General features: G+C 57.2%; 2 protein-coding genes across 2 annotated transcripts in view; both read left to right on the top strand.

Annotated features, from left to right (window-relative positions):
- The window catches only part of SMG5 (SMG5 nonsense mediated mRNA decay factor), a 27943-nt gene extending 17775 nt beyond the window's left edge, over positions 1-10168 (top strand). The window contains exons 14-22 of the mRNA XM_060090731.1: positions 454-529; positions 1236-1411; positions 2429-2587; positions 5917-5976; positions 6378-6537; positions 6958-7048; positions 7893-7967; positions 8400-8538; positions 8719-10168. Coding sequence (XP_059946714.1) covers positions 454-529; positions 1236-1411; positions 2429-2587; positions 5917-5976; positions 6378-6537; positions 6958-7048; positions 7893-7967; positions 8400-8538; positions 8719-8802 — 1020 coding nt within the window. The 3' untranslated portion in view covers positions 8803-10168. The remainder of the gene's footprint in view (positions 1-453; positions 530-1235; positions 1412-2428; positions 2588-5916; positions 5977-6377; positions 6538-6957; positions 7049-7892; positions 7968-8399; positions 8539-8718) is intronic.
- On the top strand, positions 8456-15827 carry PAQR6 (progestin and adipoQ receptor family member 6). Its single transcript, XM_060120305.1, is given in 11 exon segments — positions 8456-8538; positions 12731-12806; positions 13269-13396; positions 13529-13734; positions 13859-13985; positions 14381-14477; positions 14684-14865; positions 14867-14897; positions 15166-15468; positions 15470-15609; positions 15611-15827. Coding segments are annotated over 10 exon segments (1482 nt in total). The 5' UTR covers positions 8456-8538; positions 12731-12755.

Below are 15827 nucleotides of genomic sequence, written 5' to 3'. Positions count from 1 at the left end.
CCTTGGGCATGTGCTTGTGCCTGATGACAGCTAGTTAGTCATTGTTAGTCATCGAGGGCGGTGTGGTGAAGATGGGGGTGCAGGTCATATCCCCAGAGAGGTGGCCCAGTGTGGGCACGTGGAGGGCTGAAAGGAAAAGTTTGTGCTAGACAGGGAGAAGCTTCCTCCAGTGCTCTAGCTTTTTCCACTACCAAGATCCAGAGAGTTTCTCCTGTGGTTTCAAGCCTTCAGCGGTTGATGAAGTTCAGTGAGGCTTCATGGTCCCCTTCTTCATTCCTCCCTGTTTTGCAAGTCCTCCGTGAGCCTCCCTTGGCCTCTTTTGTTAATTTTTCTCTCAAACGCTTCTAGGCCTGTGACCATAGTCCCAGGCCCCCCAGATATAGTGCTTTTCTTGTTCACTGCCAGCCTCCAGCACTGCCCCAGCTGAAGGCTTCCTCTTCTCTCTCCCTCAAGAGCTCTCAAAGTCTGTGGAACCGCCTGTCTGTGTTGCTTAATCTGTTGCCAGCTGCTGGCGAACTCCAAGAGTCTGGTGAGTGAGTCCCTGGCACTGTCCTCCCTCTCTCTCCCTCACTGGCCCCACAAAGCCCGCCTCCCCCTTCCTGGTAACCTGGCCCTTAGGGTAAGGAGGTTAATGGGATTCACTGCCTAGCCTCCCTAACACACAGCAGTCATTGTGGTCTGGGCCTCTCTGGTTTCCTGCCCCAACACTGCCCCACTGTGGGCAGGTGGCCTGGTCCACCAGGGAGTGTGCTCCCTGGGGGAGGCAGTGGAGTGGCGAGAGCAGAGTGAGGGGAGCCTGTGAGCCAGCCCCAGTCACTGGTGTGGCACCGATGCCTTCCTCATTGAGCATTGACCTTGACCATCAGAGCCCATCTGTCTGGTTCATCCCCTCCTGCCACCTTCCAGCTGGAAATCACCTTCTCCTACCTCTGGACTCACCCAAGGGCAATCCATTCCTTCTTCCAGAGCTCCTCCTCTCACATCCATCCTAGTGTAATTGTCCCTCTGTCAGGGGGCCGTCCCAGTCTGAGCGGTCCTCTAACCCTCCCAGCTCTGGTCTCCTAAAGCTCTGCCTGACGGCCCTGTGTACCCATCTCTCCTTTCCTCCCCCCCATCTCTCCCCACTTCGTGTCCGAGGAGTGTGTCCTGTCTCACAGCCTCTGAGGAAGGACTGTGTCCCTCTGACTGGGGGCTCCCATAGGGCAGGTGGTCTCATGTGTCCTCTTTCTCCCCAGGCCTGGTCCTGTGTCCTGAGGTCCAGGATCTTCTTGAAGGTTGTGAGCTGCCTGACCTCCCGTCTAGCTTGCTGCTCCCAGAGGACATGGCACTTCGCAACCTGCCTCCCCTCCGGGCTGCCCACAGGCGCTTTAACTTTGACACGGATCGGCTCTTGCTCAGCACCTCAGAGGAGGTGAGGATATCATTTCTCACGCCACAAGCTCTGTTGTTCATCAGACTCAGTAGCAAAGCAGGGGCTCAGGGCTGGAGGGGGCGGGCAGGCACCCCTTCCATCCAGACAGGGAGCATGTCCCTGGAGCTGCAGCTGTGAGTCCTTTTTCCCTCGGTGAACCACTTGGACTTCCTTTCCTCCTTGGCAGGATGTCCTTCCACAGGTTTGCTGTTGGCAGTGTCTCCCTTTGTAGAACAAGCCTCCTTCCCCTTTCTCCACCTTTTGGAGAGGACAAAACAAGTAAATTATTAGGGCTTTGAAATCTCTGTTGGTCTCTTTTCTCTTCTGAGCCCAGTCTCCTCTAAGCTGACCAGCAAACAGTCAGAAAGTTGGAGCTGGAAGGGAATGTGCTACCCATTTAGTCCAGTGACTTTCACCTTTGAATCTGTGTCACCACATGGGCCGTCTTGGGGCACAAAGGGAAGCCAAGTGGACAGGCGTCCCAGCCCCCGTCCCCAACACACACACACACACACACACACACACCACCCCCACCCCCGCGTTGGTTCCTCCTTCTCCAGCTTGGCTTGATAGGCTGTTTTATATTTTAGCACTCTAAATAAGATTTTTGTTTGATGGGGAAAGAAGGGTTTTACTGACCAAAAACATAAGTTGGAAATGGTGATCTAGTTTGTCCTTTCATTTTACATGTTAGAATCTGAGACCCAGAGAAAGATGGCATAAGCACCCAGGTCTCGTCACTCCCAGCCCGTGCCCCTGTCTCTTTCTTCTCAGCCCTGAGTCCTGCTTCACCAGTCCTTCTGGGAGTCTCCTCGCCCTACTTGCCCACTCCTTTTCCATTAGCTAGAGGCCCTGGGCCTCGGCACTCCTCTTTTCCACCCCATAGACCACAGGCCTTACGAGGGAACCCGTATTGCTGAGTTGGCTGGGCTGGCAGGGACAGCGGAGGGGAGGAGCGGGGGCCAGCGGGCCTGGAGGGCCCTACTCAGCCGGGCCGCCTCCCTTGTTTCCTCACAGACGGTCGTGCGCATCTGCTGCATCCGCAGCTTTGGGCACTTCGTTGCCCGCCTTCAAGGCAGCATCCTGCAGTTCAACCCAGAGGTCGGCATCTTCGTCAGCATCTCCCAGTCTGAGCAGGAGAGCCTGCTGCAGCAGGCCCAGGCCCAGTTCCGCATGGTGAGTCAGGCCTCCCCTCCCTGTCTGCTCCGTTCCCATGGGCTCACCGAGAAACCCAGGGTCAGAGGCTCAGACACACTGGTGGCCCTCGACTGAAGAACCTGGTCATTGGGGCCGGGGAGACTGAGCCTGGGGAGGGAACTGAGGGCTGATAGGGAGTGAGAGTTGCTTTGAGCAGGGGCAGCCTGGCACCGGGACCGGGCCTGTATGTAGACTGACTGGGGACTGAGGGCCATCTCTGTCACCTAGTCTGAATTGAGCAAGTCAGTTAACCTTGCTAATTCTGTTTCCTCATCGTTTACACACGAATAGTTGAATCAGCTTTATGGGGTTGCTGTGACTGTGGAATGATAGTGAATGGCAGGCACTTTGCACTTTGCATCATGGAGTGTGTGCTGTGGAGTATGTGTGCTCAGCAAAAGGCTCTTTCCCTTCCCTTTTCGAGGGTTGAAGACTGAGGAATGGAGGGATCCTGGCATCAGACACCATGCAGGAACCCTCCCATCCCACAGAAGCCTCAAAGAGTAGGAGGTGGCCTGTGTTACCTCTTTTCCAGTCAGTCGTTCATTCCACAAATATTTACTGAGAATCTGCTCTGTGCCAGACCCGTCAGTATCCGAGGCATGAGGGTTACAGCAGCAAACAAGACAGGCCTTTCTCTTGTGAGGCTAATACTTTGTGAGCAACACTGTGGGTTCTTTAGTGGGGCCTGCACAACCCTGGGCGTGTTGTCCTCCCCAAGCTAAGTGGCACCAGTACATTTGGGGGGGTGGTGTCTGGCGCGGGAAGCACGGCCCATGTGTCTTGGCAAGCCCAGGGGTTCTTCTTCATCTCAAGCCAGTCTCCTCCCCCATGTTCTTCCTTTCCCCAGCCCCAGGCTCCCCGACCTCTGAGCACCCCCTTTCTGCGGATGGGAAGGGGCACAGTCTCCCCAGAAACCCCCCTCGCTGCCTTAAAAGCAAGCACGTTTTGTTAAAAACTAACCTTTTGTGTTAAGGCTTCCATTGCTGTTGCATAGGGGAAAACACAGGGGGTTACAAAAATAATTATGGGGAAGTCACACAGCTTCAAAAAATGTTAGAGTGTTTGCAGGCATTTCCTCTGGCCTAAAGCTCCCGAAGACTCCTCCTGGGGGCACGGGATACTTGAAAACCCCTCTGGTGTGGTGCTAGACACCACAGGCCACGGTGGACCCAGGCCACACTGCCTGCTGGGACTGCCTCCTGCTCTGCCTGAGTCATGTTTCCACCCCAAGGGGTTTATCCCCCGGCAGCAGCAGCGTGGTCCTTGTCATACTGCCATCTCCCATCATTCATCGAGAGTTTTCCACGTGCAGAGCTGCTTGGCATGTGACATCTCAGTTAACCCTGTAACAGCCCTGTGAGGTGTGCACTTGCAGCCTCATTTTATAGACGAGGAAGCACAGAATGACAAAGGAGGAGGTATCAGTGGCAGAGCCAGGGCTCTGGAATTGGAAAGACCAGGCTCTTGTCCTTGTTCTAAGCTGCTGTGGGAGCTTAGCTTCTCTGCAGGCCAGGCAGGGCGCTGCTCCTACTCTCTGGGCTCTAGTGTCTGCCTGGTTTAGGGACCCCTCTTTCCCGATGGGTCTGGTCTTCTGCCTCCCTTTTTTGCTTTCTCTACCAGAGTTTCTTGAAGGGGACACTCCGCAGGCAGGTAAGTGGTGGACACTTCATAACTATAGTATAATTATCAAAACTAAGAAGTTAGGGGCTTCCCTGGTGGCGCAGTGGTTGAGAGTCCACCTGCTGATGCAGGGGACACGGGTTCATGCCCTGGTCCGGGAAGATCCCACATGCTGTGGAGTGTCTGGGCCCGTGAGCCATGGCCGCTGAGCCTGCCCATCCGGAGCCTGTGCTCTGCAATGGGAGAGGCCACAACGGTGCGAGGCCCGCGTACTGCAAAAAACCAAAAAACAAAAACTAAGAAGTTAGGATTGGTACAATCCTGTTAACTATAGACTTTATTCAGATTTCACTAGTTTTCCTGTAAATGTCTATTTTCTTTTCCAGAATCTCACATTACATTTGATTGTTTTAATGTCTCCTCAGCCTTTCCATGTCTTTTTAAAAAAAATATTTATTTATTTATTTGGTTGTGCCGGGTCTTAGTTGAGTCAGGTGAGCTCCTTAGTTGTGGCATGCGTGTGGGATCTAGTTCCCTGACCAGGGATCGAACCCATGCCCTGTGCATTGGGAGCCCAGAGTCTTAACCACCGCGTCACCAGGGAAGTCCCTTTCCTTGTTTTTTATAATCTTGACAGTTCTAAGGAGTATTGTTCAGTTGTTTTGTAGAATGTCCCTCACTTGGCTTTGTCTGGTGTCTTCTTATGATTAGGATGAGATTATACATTCCAGATTAATATTTTAGAGCATCACTCTGATGGTGCCAGTTTGCTCATCAAAGAGCCTTCAGTGGCTCCCCATGTCTTTTAGAATAAGTCCCCATCTTTAGACCGTACTAAGGAATTTGGACTTCATCTAGAAGACAAAGGAAAACCATCAAAGGACTTTTAGTCAGGGCCATGGTGGATAGCAGATGGTTTTTGAAAGATTGCCTTGGTTGCAGGCAGAGAAAATGAATTGGGCTGGATGCAGAGACCAAAAAGAAGATGGTTATATAATAGTCAAGGTGGGAGGTACTGGCTTAGACCAGGGTTGCACGTTGAAGATGGAGGTATGCAGAGGAATGTGAATGATTTTTTAGGAGGTACAGTTGACAGAACTGGGAGGCTGGTAACTTCTGGGGCTGAAAGAGAGGGAAAAGTCAAAGTCAGCTAGCTTTCTGACTTGGCAGATGGTGGTTTACTTAGCAAGCTGGGGAACACTAGAGGATGAGAAGCAGGTTCTGAGAAGCAGGTTGGGCTGTCAAGTAGGCATTTGGGTATGTACGTCTGGAACTCAGGTGTGGTCAGGTCTGGGCTGAAGCTGCAGCTTTTGGAAGAAGTTGGCAAGTGGATGATGATAGAAAGTGAAGGGGTGCATGGATGATATCCCCTGGGAGGGAGGACAGATTGAGAGGAGCAACCCTGAGACACAGACAGGTGCCATCCCCCTCCCTCTCTCCCCAGGAGGCGTGAGCTTCTGCGGGCTGCTAATGGAATGTGTTCAGATTACACAGGAGGGATATTTTTTCTCCCACACCTCCCTTCCCCTCACTTAGCAGGAGTGATAGAGAGCTGACTTTATATGAGGCCGTACCTATTTCAGACTCCAGGAATCCCTTTTGGTCTTCTTGATCACTGGAGAAAGGCATATTCATTCCCCCAGCTTCTTGTCCCAAGCTTAGCACCTGGTATTTTCCCCTTGTAGGCACAGGAGGAAGCTCGGCGGAACAGGCTAATGAGAGACATGGCCCAGCTACGACTTCAGGTAAGAAGTTGGGGCCCCGCGCTCCTTCTGCTCTTGATCTGGTTATTGCCTAAAGCCCCCTGGCACGTCCTCAGCCCTCCAGCTTCAGCCCCTGTTCTGCCCGCTGTGGCTCTCCACCTTGCCCTGGCTACCCTCCCAGCCTCCTAGACTGCCTTCCAACTGCTGACTTGTCACTGAGCTTCCTTGCTCCCTTCTGCTTTCACTTCTGTCTCTTTTCCTTCTCTTTCTCTTCCTCTTTCCTTTAACCCTTGTTTCTGTCTACTTTTCCTATGAGGCCATTCGTCGAAGGGGTCCCTTGTTCCCATTGGCAGCAGGAGGAGCCCCATAGGAGCCACCTTGAGTACCATTCTTCCCCTGCCCAGGCGGCACGCAGCTCCACCCACTCTGCCTTCTCTCAACAGCTCGAGGTCTCTCAGCTGGAAGGGAGCCTGCAGCAGCCCAAGGCCCAGTCAGCAATGTCCCCCTACCTCGTCCCCGACACCCAAGCCCTTTGCCACCACCTCCCTGTCATCCGCCAGCTGGCCACCAGTGGCCGCTTCATTGTCATCATCCCAAGGACAGGCAAGTGTATTGGGGAGGTGGGAGCAGAGAGTGTGGCTAAAAGAGAATCTGGCTTGGGATTGAGAGACCCTTACTTGGGGCCCAGTTTACACACAGTGGCCTTGGTCAAGTCCTGCCACCTCTCTGAACTTCAGTCATTTCATCTGCGAAATGGGCATGACAATCCCTGTTAAAACCTGACTCACAAGATGGTTGGGAGAAACAGATGAGAAAATCTAAGTGAAAGCAGTTGGTAAGTTGCCAAATACATTGTTGGCAGAAAGTGAGTCTTTGAAAGAACTTCAGGATTCCTGTAGGAGCTACGGTCCCTTTTCCTGCAGTGTGTCCTGGAGTGAGTGCAGATGCTTCTGCAGAGCCCCATGTCACGACAGCCTGAGCTCATCTGTTCTGTCGTTCCCCCACCCCTATCTTGCCCGCCAGTGATTGATGGCCTGGATTTGCTGAAGAAGGAACACCCCGGGGCCCGGGATGGGATCCGATACCTGGAGGCAGAGTTTAAAAAAGGGAACAGGTGAGTGCAGGCCTGGCTGGACCTGTGCTGAGCCCAGACAACAAATGCGTGTGTTCCTCGTGTAAGACACGCCCCTGCTCACAGTTGGCTCACTGCCTGGGGAGGGAGGCCGAAGACATAATTAGAAGTCAGGGTCTTAGGTGCTGAAATAGACAGCGATTGGAGGAGCCAGGAGCCCTGTTGGGGAACAGTGACCTGCTGTCCATCTACCTCTGGGGCAAACATGAGATCACTGTGACCGGGGAGAGGGGAACAAGCCCCCACCTCCAAGCTGTGGACTCCTTTGCAGGAGGTTCTCCTGCTTTAGGTGATCAGGTTGACCAAGGTGGGAGTGCCTTCATCGGGGCTGCCCAGGGGCTTCCCATGGGGTTGGGGGGACGGATGGCAGTGTTATAGGTGCTCAGCCCAGCACAGGCCCTTCCTTCTGGCCTTTGGGGCCAGAAAAGGACTAGACACTGGGTGTAGGGAAAAGGGAGAAAGCTCCCTGCTCTCTGCTGGCTGGCCCACCCCTCCTCTGCATCTGCCCTTGCCTGGTCAGAAAGCTGCACAAAGCCTGCTTGTTCAGACCTTGTCTCCAGAAGCACCGACTTGAAAAGCATCTGCTGCTTCTCCCCTCCCAGCTCCTCCCCAGGGAGGAACCAAAGAATTGATGTTATCAGGAGGAAAAGCAAGCTGGGCTCAGCAGCTAGGAAGCCACTTCAAAATGACTCCAAACAGACCTGTGATGGCAGAGACGTGACCCCTCCCCATAAAACTGGGTCCCCTGCGCCACAATGGCCTGCTTTGTATGAGGTGCCCTCCCTCTCCCCTGCCCCCAGCCTCCACTCTCTCGTCTCCTTTGCAGGTACATTCGCTGCCAGAAAGAGGTGGGGAAGAGCTTTGAGCGGCATAAGCTGAAGAGGCAGGATGCAGATGCCTGGTAAAATTTGAGCCCCACCCCTAGAACCTCAGATAGGCCGCCTGCCTTGCTCCTCTGTGGGCACTCCCCAGGACAGAGGGACGGGGCCGGAGAATCCTGTAACAGGCAGCAGGACCAGCGTGGGGCCAGGCTCATTCTGCCAGAGGCCTCCTGCAGGTCTCACCTTAGATGGAGTGAGAAGTTGCTCCAGCATCTGAGCCCCCATGGCCCTGAGATCCTTGGGCTCAGCTTCCTTACTCATTGAACCTTTGCCCAGTCCCTGTAGCGTGTCCTCCAGGGCCAGCTTCCAGGACCCACTCCTCTGGGCTGCCTGGTTTCTCTTGCTCTCTCCTGGTGCCCCCCTCACCCCCAGCTTCCCCTGTGCCCTGGAGATCTGGTGTTCAGGCTGTGCTAATGCTGGGGCTTGGCCCGCCTTCCCCCTGCTTCCACCAGGACGCTCTATAAAATCCTGGACAGCTGCAAACAGCTGACTCTGGCCCAGGGGGCAGGTGAGGAGGACCCGAGCGGCATGGTGACCATCATCACAGGCCTTCCACTGGACAACCCCAGCACGCTCTCAGGCCCTATGCAGGTGGGTCACGGGGTGATGTTTGGCAGAGTGTGGAATGGGGACGAGGTACCGGAGTCAACTCCCTCAGACAGACAGCTGCCCTTTTCCTCTTCCATCACCCCTTCCCCAGCCCCTCAACGACTTGTCCCAGAGTTTGGGAGGTCAGGCCCTCCTCCATTTGTCCTCCCCCAAATTCTACAGGCAGCCTTGCAGGCCGCTGCTCATGCCAGTGTGGACATCAAGAATGTTCTGGACTTCTACAAGCAGTGGAAGGAGATTGGTTGAGACCGACCCCCAGGCCCTGCAGCGGGGCTGACTCCAGATCTCTCCTGCCCTCCCTGGCAGCCAGGACCACCACCTGTAGTCACCCCACCACACGCAGACTCACGCACGCACACAGGAAGGAAGCCCAGCTGCACACAGGCTGCAGGGAGGGCCCAGGAGCCAGCTGAGAGGGCGGGGTCCCCCTGTTGCCAAGACGACGTCAGGAAAGCAAGGAAAGTGCTTGGAGCAGGAGAGGCCTGTGGGCCCCTAGCCAGCCTTCCTGCCTCAGCCCCCCTGCTTTCCCCAGGGGCAGGTGGCAGGCACGGGTGTCTGCGTTTCGTTGGAGTGGTTCCTGGACCTCTGAGGGGAAGGGACAGCAGAAGGGGCCCTTCTTCCTCACCCAAGACGCAGGGTGGTTGGTGCCAGGAGTTTGGGCCCTCTGGGCCTGGGGGTAGAGTTGGGTAACACCAGGTGTCTGGGTGGTTCTCTGCAGACCCTTTCTCTCCTCGAGGATCACCCATCCCCCTCTCATCTCCCTTTGCAGGGGCTGGGCAGCTCTGAAGCCTTGGGGACTCTTAAGGAAGAGGGGCCTGGAGCTGCCTACACCAATAGCAGGGCAGGGGTTAGATCCCCTCCTCCTGCTGCAGGGGCTGCACACCCATTGCCCCACTTCTGTTTTCTGTCTCCCTTCGTCTAGCTTCCAGGGCAGGGAGCAGGCCCACGATGGCTGCAGGCAGTCTGGCCTATATGCCAATGAGGGCTTCTGTGCCCACCAGCCCCATGGTCACTGTGCTTTGTGCTCTGGGCTGCTGTGCTGGGACAGAGTGGGATGCCAGTAAGAGGAGAGGGGGGTGAAGTTTGAGGCTACAACCCCCCCTACTATCTAGGGAGGGGCCTGTGTTCGGCTGGACAGCAGAAAGGAGAGGCCCCTTGAAGCTGCTCGGCCAGGGACCCTCTGCCCTGATGGGCTTCCCTACTTTTGTCCTTCCCCGGGACTAAAGGCCTGGAGGAGCTGAGCATGGGGCTAGCTTCTGGAGTGTTGAGGTGAATGTGAGAGCAGAGATGAATAGCTCAGGGCAGTGAGTGGAGCAGCAAGAGTGGGGCTGAGTGTGGGAGGCTTTGGCCAGGGTTGCCTCGGCCCCTCCTCCTCAGGCTGCACATACAGCTCGGGCTGGGGGTTGAGGGTCGGGGATCTCAGCTCTGCTGTTCCCCACCCCAGCGCTAGCCTAGCTTCCCAGACTGTTCTCGGAGGAGAACAGGCTTCCTGCCTCCTTCCTCTAAGACAGCAAGTCTGGGACAACCTGGGGGGAGTGGGATCACCCCCACTTCCAGTCCCTGGCAGAGACTAAGACTAAAGCATCACTTAATAAAGACCCCCAGAAGCCCACTCCTTGTCTCCTGGTGCCTTTCTGTACAATTTTATTGGGACATTGGAGATTACATGCTGAAATGGCAGTTTGGAAAGGTTTCTTTGAGGTGGCCCAGTTGAAGCAAGAAACCAGCAGTTGGAGCACAAACTCCAGAGATGGTTTTGATGTGAAGTTCATTGAACTGAGCTGCTGCCTTCACAAGGGTGATAGGTGAAAACAATATACAGGTGATCCTGAACAATATGCGGTTTTAGGGCGCTGACCCCTATGCAAGCAAAAATCTGCACTTGATTTTATAGTCCGCCCTCTGTATCTGCAGTTCCAATTTAGTGAAAGAAAGCTGCATATAAACGCAGTTCAAACCTATGTTCAAGGGTCAACTATTTTGAAGGCTACATTGCTCCCTGGGGGTGGTTTGTGGTTTTCAGCTGGGCCCTCTGAATCAGGGAGAAACTGTCTCAAAGGAGAGGTGAGGGTGAACCTTGAAACCAGCCTCTGAGTCTTCAACCCCATCCCTCCGCAAGGACTGATACCTCAAGTGTGTCTGGGGAGTGGAGAAGCTTGGTGAACCCCTCGAGGTTGAACGAACATATTTACCAAATGCATTTGCTCTGGATTCTGCCCAGCACCAGGCACTGAGAGGCAGCGAAGCACAGTGAGGAGAGGTTTTGGAGAGTTCAAGTTCAGGGTTTGGATTCCTCTGCCCAGCTTGAGGCAGAGCCACTCTCAGCTCCTGGGAGAGCCTGGAACCCTGGAGCTGTGGGGCAGCCTGGTCTGAGGGGGGCGCTCTGCACCACCCTGGCTGCATCCTGGCTAGGGCCTTGGCCTCTTCCGGCCAGTCTGCTCTCGGTGGGGTGGGGTCAAGCTGGAGGGGCTGGCTGTGCGCTGGATCCCAGAGTGAGCTGCCTGCTAATGGGGCTGGGCCACCCCGCACTGCTCCTTGGAGGCTGGACAAGGCTGGGATTGTTCTCTGGCTCCCCTTTGTCTCCCACTCCCCGCCCAGGCCTGGCCCGCCTGCCCGCCACTCTCTTCTCCCTCCCATTGGCCCGGCTGGCAAGAGCCAGGGACTCCACCCGTGGAGCCCGGGGCCTGCCGACCCACCAGCTTAGGAGCGCCCATCAAACTCTGGGTAAGGAAGCTCACCTGGGACCACGAGGCCCATTCTGGGGAACTAGAGGCCACTCGCTGGCTCCGGCCGGCCCCTCCCCCATTTCCATGGCTACAGCACAAACTCTACTTCAGAGACCTCTGAACCCCAGTGCTGAGGGAAGGGACCCTGAGGGGAGCTAGACGCCAACATCGTCCTGGTCCACCCCTCCCCCAGGCAGCTGGGCCGCACTCAGGATAGGTCAGTATACTCCCATCCCACTTCCGGGAGAGGTCATCTATCTTAGTTTTTTGTTTTTTTTTTTTTTTTTTGGCTGCGCCCCAAGGCTTGTGGTAGTGGGATCTCAGCTCCCCGACCCGGGATCAAACCCAGGCCTTCGGCAATGAAAGCACAGAGTTCTAACCACTGGACCGCCAGGGAATTCCCGGGGTCATCTGTCAAATCTCAGCTAGGGTGCAGGGACTAGGGACCAGGTTGGCCTTGTGCCCAGCAGGGTCCCCAGCACCCAGCTCAAGGGCAGAGGGCCCCCAAAATGTTGAAAGACAGGAACAGAGGCTTGGGGTTCAGGCTGGCGGTGTGAGGGCCCGGAGTGTGTGCGAAGCAAACATGCACACAGAGAGTAGGCAAAGCGATGACAGGAAGAGGTGCGGGGCGGGGCTGGAAAGTTTTGGCCTGGAGAGGCGGGAGGAGTGTCCTGTTCTCCCTCCTCCCGCCCCCGTGGCCCAGCCCATCCACTTGTGCCAAGGAATGTGCCTGGGAGAGGCGGCCTGAGAGGCGGGGGGGGGGGGGCGGGGGGGGGGCGGGGGGAGGGGGCAGCAAAGCTGCGGCCACCCGGAGGCACCACACAGGTCTGAGGCTGAGGGGCCGGGGCTCAGGTGGGGCAGGGACCCCAAATGCCCCCCCCCCGGGGCACAAGTGTAGTCTTCAGAGAAGAACCAGGCATCCCCCGAATTCCTTGTCCCACCGGTAGGCATCTGGCCTCTCCAAGAATTCTCCCTGAGCCCCCTAAGTCTTCTGTGCTCAGCCCAGGCACTGTGAGCCAAGGGGCTTTCTGGTGCTGGCAATGGCGGTGGCGGTGTGAGCTTAGGCTCTCTCTGTGCTGTCCTCCATAAGTCAGGGTTCTTCTGAGACAAAAACGGGGGGTTGGGGACCTGGCTCCAGGGTCCAGGGTTACTGAGGGAGCCTTCTGGCTGAGGAGGACCCTCCACTCCTTGCTGAGTTGAGGCTGACCAGCCCCTCTCGATGCGGGAACTAAATAGCCCCCAGGCTAGGCTGGGGAGGGGTTGGGGTTATGACCACTGGGGAAGCTGGGCCAGCCTCCCCTGGCCTAAAGGAAGCAGCATGGTGGCCAGCTACCACCCGCATGCATGCCTGTGTACACAGCCTACCCTGGGTCCAGCCTGGACCTGGGCGAAAAGGGACCTGTGGATGGGGTCAGATACCTAATTCCCCCCCTGCCCTTTGTCTCTAGGTCAACGTGGAGGTGCCGGGCCACCATGCTCAGTCTCAAGCTGCCCCAACTCCTTCGCGTCCACCAGGTCCCCAGGGTGAGGGATTCACCAACTCCTACTTCTCAGGGGACTGGCCGGGGCAAAGTTTCTTCTCTTTTTGCAAGTGCAGAAGTCCCTGCTCTAGGCTAGCTCTTATTCCTGCCATTTCAGTGTGGGACTCTTCTGCTCTCTAAGGAACAGGCTTGTGACCTGCTCCCTAGAGCCCAGAACACTCCTTTATCCAGAGTCGGCTTCCTCAGAGCACGCTGTGTCCATCCTATCTTGTCCCCTTACTCTGCCTCTTCTGTTTCTCACCTGAGTGAGAAACTGGGTTTCTCTGGGTACTGGAACCTGTGGTGAGATGGGGCTGGATTTAGTTTGACTTTGGGGCCATTGTGATCTCCAGCCCATTCCCTTCCACCCTGCTTCCAGAGAAAGGGTGGGACACAGTGGAGTCCCTTGGGGAGAAAGGGTGGGACACAGTGACTCCTCTCCTCTCCCTGCCCCCCACAACCCCAGGTGTTCTGGGAAGATGGTATCATGTCTGGCTACCGCCGCCCCACCAGCTCGGCCTTGGACTGTGTCCTCAGCTCCTTCCAGATGACCAACGAGACCGTCAACATCTGGACTCACTTCCTGCCCACCTGGTGAGGGAGGCTCTGTCCCAGGCTTGGGCCTCGAGCTCAAGGGGGTACTCAGGCGGACCGGGACCGTCCGGGCCCGCGGGCTGCACTGGGAGTCGCTGGGGGTCCGGTGGCCTGAGCACGTGCCTGATGCAGGTACTTCCTGTGGCGCCTCCTGGCGCTGGCGGGAGGCCAGGGCTTCCGGTCGGAGCCCTACCACTGGCCGCTTCTCGTCTTCCTGCTGCCCGCCTGCCTCTACCCGTTTGCGTCGTGCTGCGCGCACACCTTCAGCTCCATGTCACCCCGCGCGCGTCACATCTGCTACTTCCTGGACTACGGCGCGCTCAGCCTCTACAGCCTGGGTGAGCCCCACGGCGGAGGCGGGGGCGGGGGGCAGGGGGGCGGGGGCGTTCCGGGGCGGGGCGGGGGTGGGGCGCGGGGGTCTCCGGGGCGGGGCCTCAGCTCCGCTCCCCCGCCCCCCGCCAGGCTGCGCCTTCCCCTATGCCGCCTACTCCATGCCGGCCTCCTGGCTGCACAGCCGCCTGCACCAGCTATTTGTGCCCGCCGCCGCACTCAATTCTTTCCTGTGCACCGGCCTCTCCTGCTACTCCCGGTGGGTTCTCGGCCAGTGGTGAAGGGGAAGGCGGAGGGACAGGACAGGGCACCCACAAACACTTGGACACCCAGGACCGCTGGGTTGTGCCTGCGTTTCACTGCTCTTGAACAACACTGGTAACAATGGGACCGTTTATTGAGGACTTACTGTGCCCAGACCCTGTGCAACACCACCATCCCTGCGCTGTCTCTCTAACTCTCACAGCCACCTAAGAGGCAGGTGTCTATCCCCGGCTAACAGCTGTTGTCACTTACGGAGGAGTCATGTGGCCTAAGGGCTTTCACAGCCACTAAGCTACACTGACATTCCATCTTGGCCAAAGGTCCCCTGCCCTCCTCTGACCCCCACCCCAGCGTAAGGATGGTGACCAGCCTTTCACTCCCGCCTCCCAGGTTCCCCGAGCTAGAAAGCCCTGCGCTCAGTAAGATCCTCCGCACGGCCGCCTTCACATATCCCTTTCTGTTCGACAACCTCCCGCTTTTCTATCGGGTAAGGCTCCTGCTTTCCTGTCCTGACCCTCACAATGCCCACTCCCAGCCCTGCCCCCTCGATCCCTGACTCAGCCCTGCCGCCCACCCTCCTAGCCCAGCACCCAGTCCAGCTGTGCCCTCCCCCTCCTCATCCTCACCAGATCCCAGACACATCATGTCCACCCCCAAAGCCCCTCCCCATCAACCCTGCTTTTCCTTTGCCAGCTCGGACTGTGCTGGGGCCACAGCTGTGGGCAGGAGGCACTGAGCACCAGCCACGGCTACCACCTCTTCTGCGCGTTGCTCACTGGCTTCCTCTTTGCCTCCCACCTGCCTGAGCGGCTGGCACCAGGACGCTTTGATTACATCGGTGAGAGCAGACCTGGCCTGGCCCAGGAGGGGATGGGGAGACAGCTCCCCAGAGCACAGAGTGAACTGAGTAAAGGAGAGTGTTCCTGGCAGGGCCCTCAGGGTCCAGGCCCAGCCCCAGTCCTCAGATAACAACAAAACCAGCAGCCTGTAGGCCAGGGGCTCTGTGCACAGCAGCTCACTCACTCTTGCCAGTAACTCTGGGAGTTGGGTTTCTTATTCCCAGTTTTAGGGGAGTAGCAGGCCCAGAGGATGTGGTGCTCACCATGGGTCACAGGATGAGTTGGGGCAGCCCTGGGGATGGGGTATGTGCCCTCACCCGCCCATCCTCCCCACAGGCCACAGCCACCAGCTATTCCACATCTGTGCAGTGCTGGGCACGCACTTCCAGCTGGAGGCGGTGCTGGCTGATATGGGATCTCGCCGAGCCTGGCTGGCCATGCAGGAACCGCCGCTGGGCCTGGCGGGCACAGTGGCCACACTGGGCTTGGCGGTGGCCGGGAACCTGCTCATCATTGCTGCTTTCACAGCTTCCCTATTTCGGGCTCCCAGTACGTGCCCCCTGCTGCAGGGTGGCCCGCTGGAGGGGAATACAAAGGCCAAACTACAGTGAGGCCCCAGCTCTGAGCCTGCCCTGGAGGGAAGCAGAGGCCAGACCCCGCCCCCCATGCTGGGGAGGAGCCCAGACCCAGGCCTGATAAGATGGGGGCACTTCTGAGCCTGGAACCAAGAGGAGTGGCTGAGGAGGGAGTGCGGAGATCAGAAGGCAGAGGAGAGGAGAGGGGCTGGGGGGCTGGTAGAGAGTAGGAGGGTCAGGGAGGGTGCTCTTGATGGGGCTGGGGGAAGTGCTGAGGGTCTGAGAGGGGAGGTGCAAGTGTCCAGGCTGGAGTTGCCCCACCCACCTTCGAAGGCTGGGATGGGGAGGTGTTGGGCCCTTTCAACTGGTCCCACCTCTGGTGCTCCTGGAGCTTCTGCTCAGCCCAGGCGAGAACTAACCTGA

This window comes from Mesoplodon densirostris, chromosome 2 (genome assembly GCF_025265405.1).
Source record: "Mesoplodon densirostris isolate mMesDen1 chromosome 2, mMesDen1 primary haplotype, whole genome shotgun sequence".
Taxonomy (NCBI): Eukaryota; Metazoa; Chordata; class Mammalia; order Artiodactyla; family Ziphiidae; genus Mesoplodon; species Mesoplodon densirostris.
Note: the sequence above shows the minus strand (reverse complement) of the source record. Positions and strands in the feature narration are given on the sequence as shown.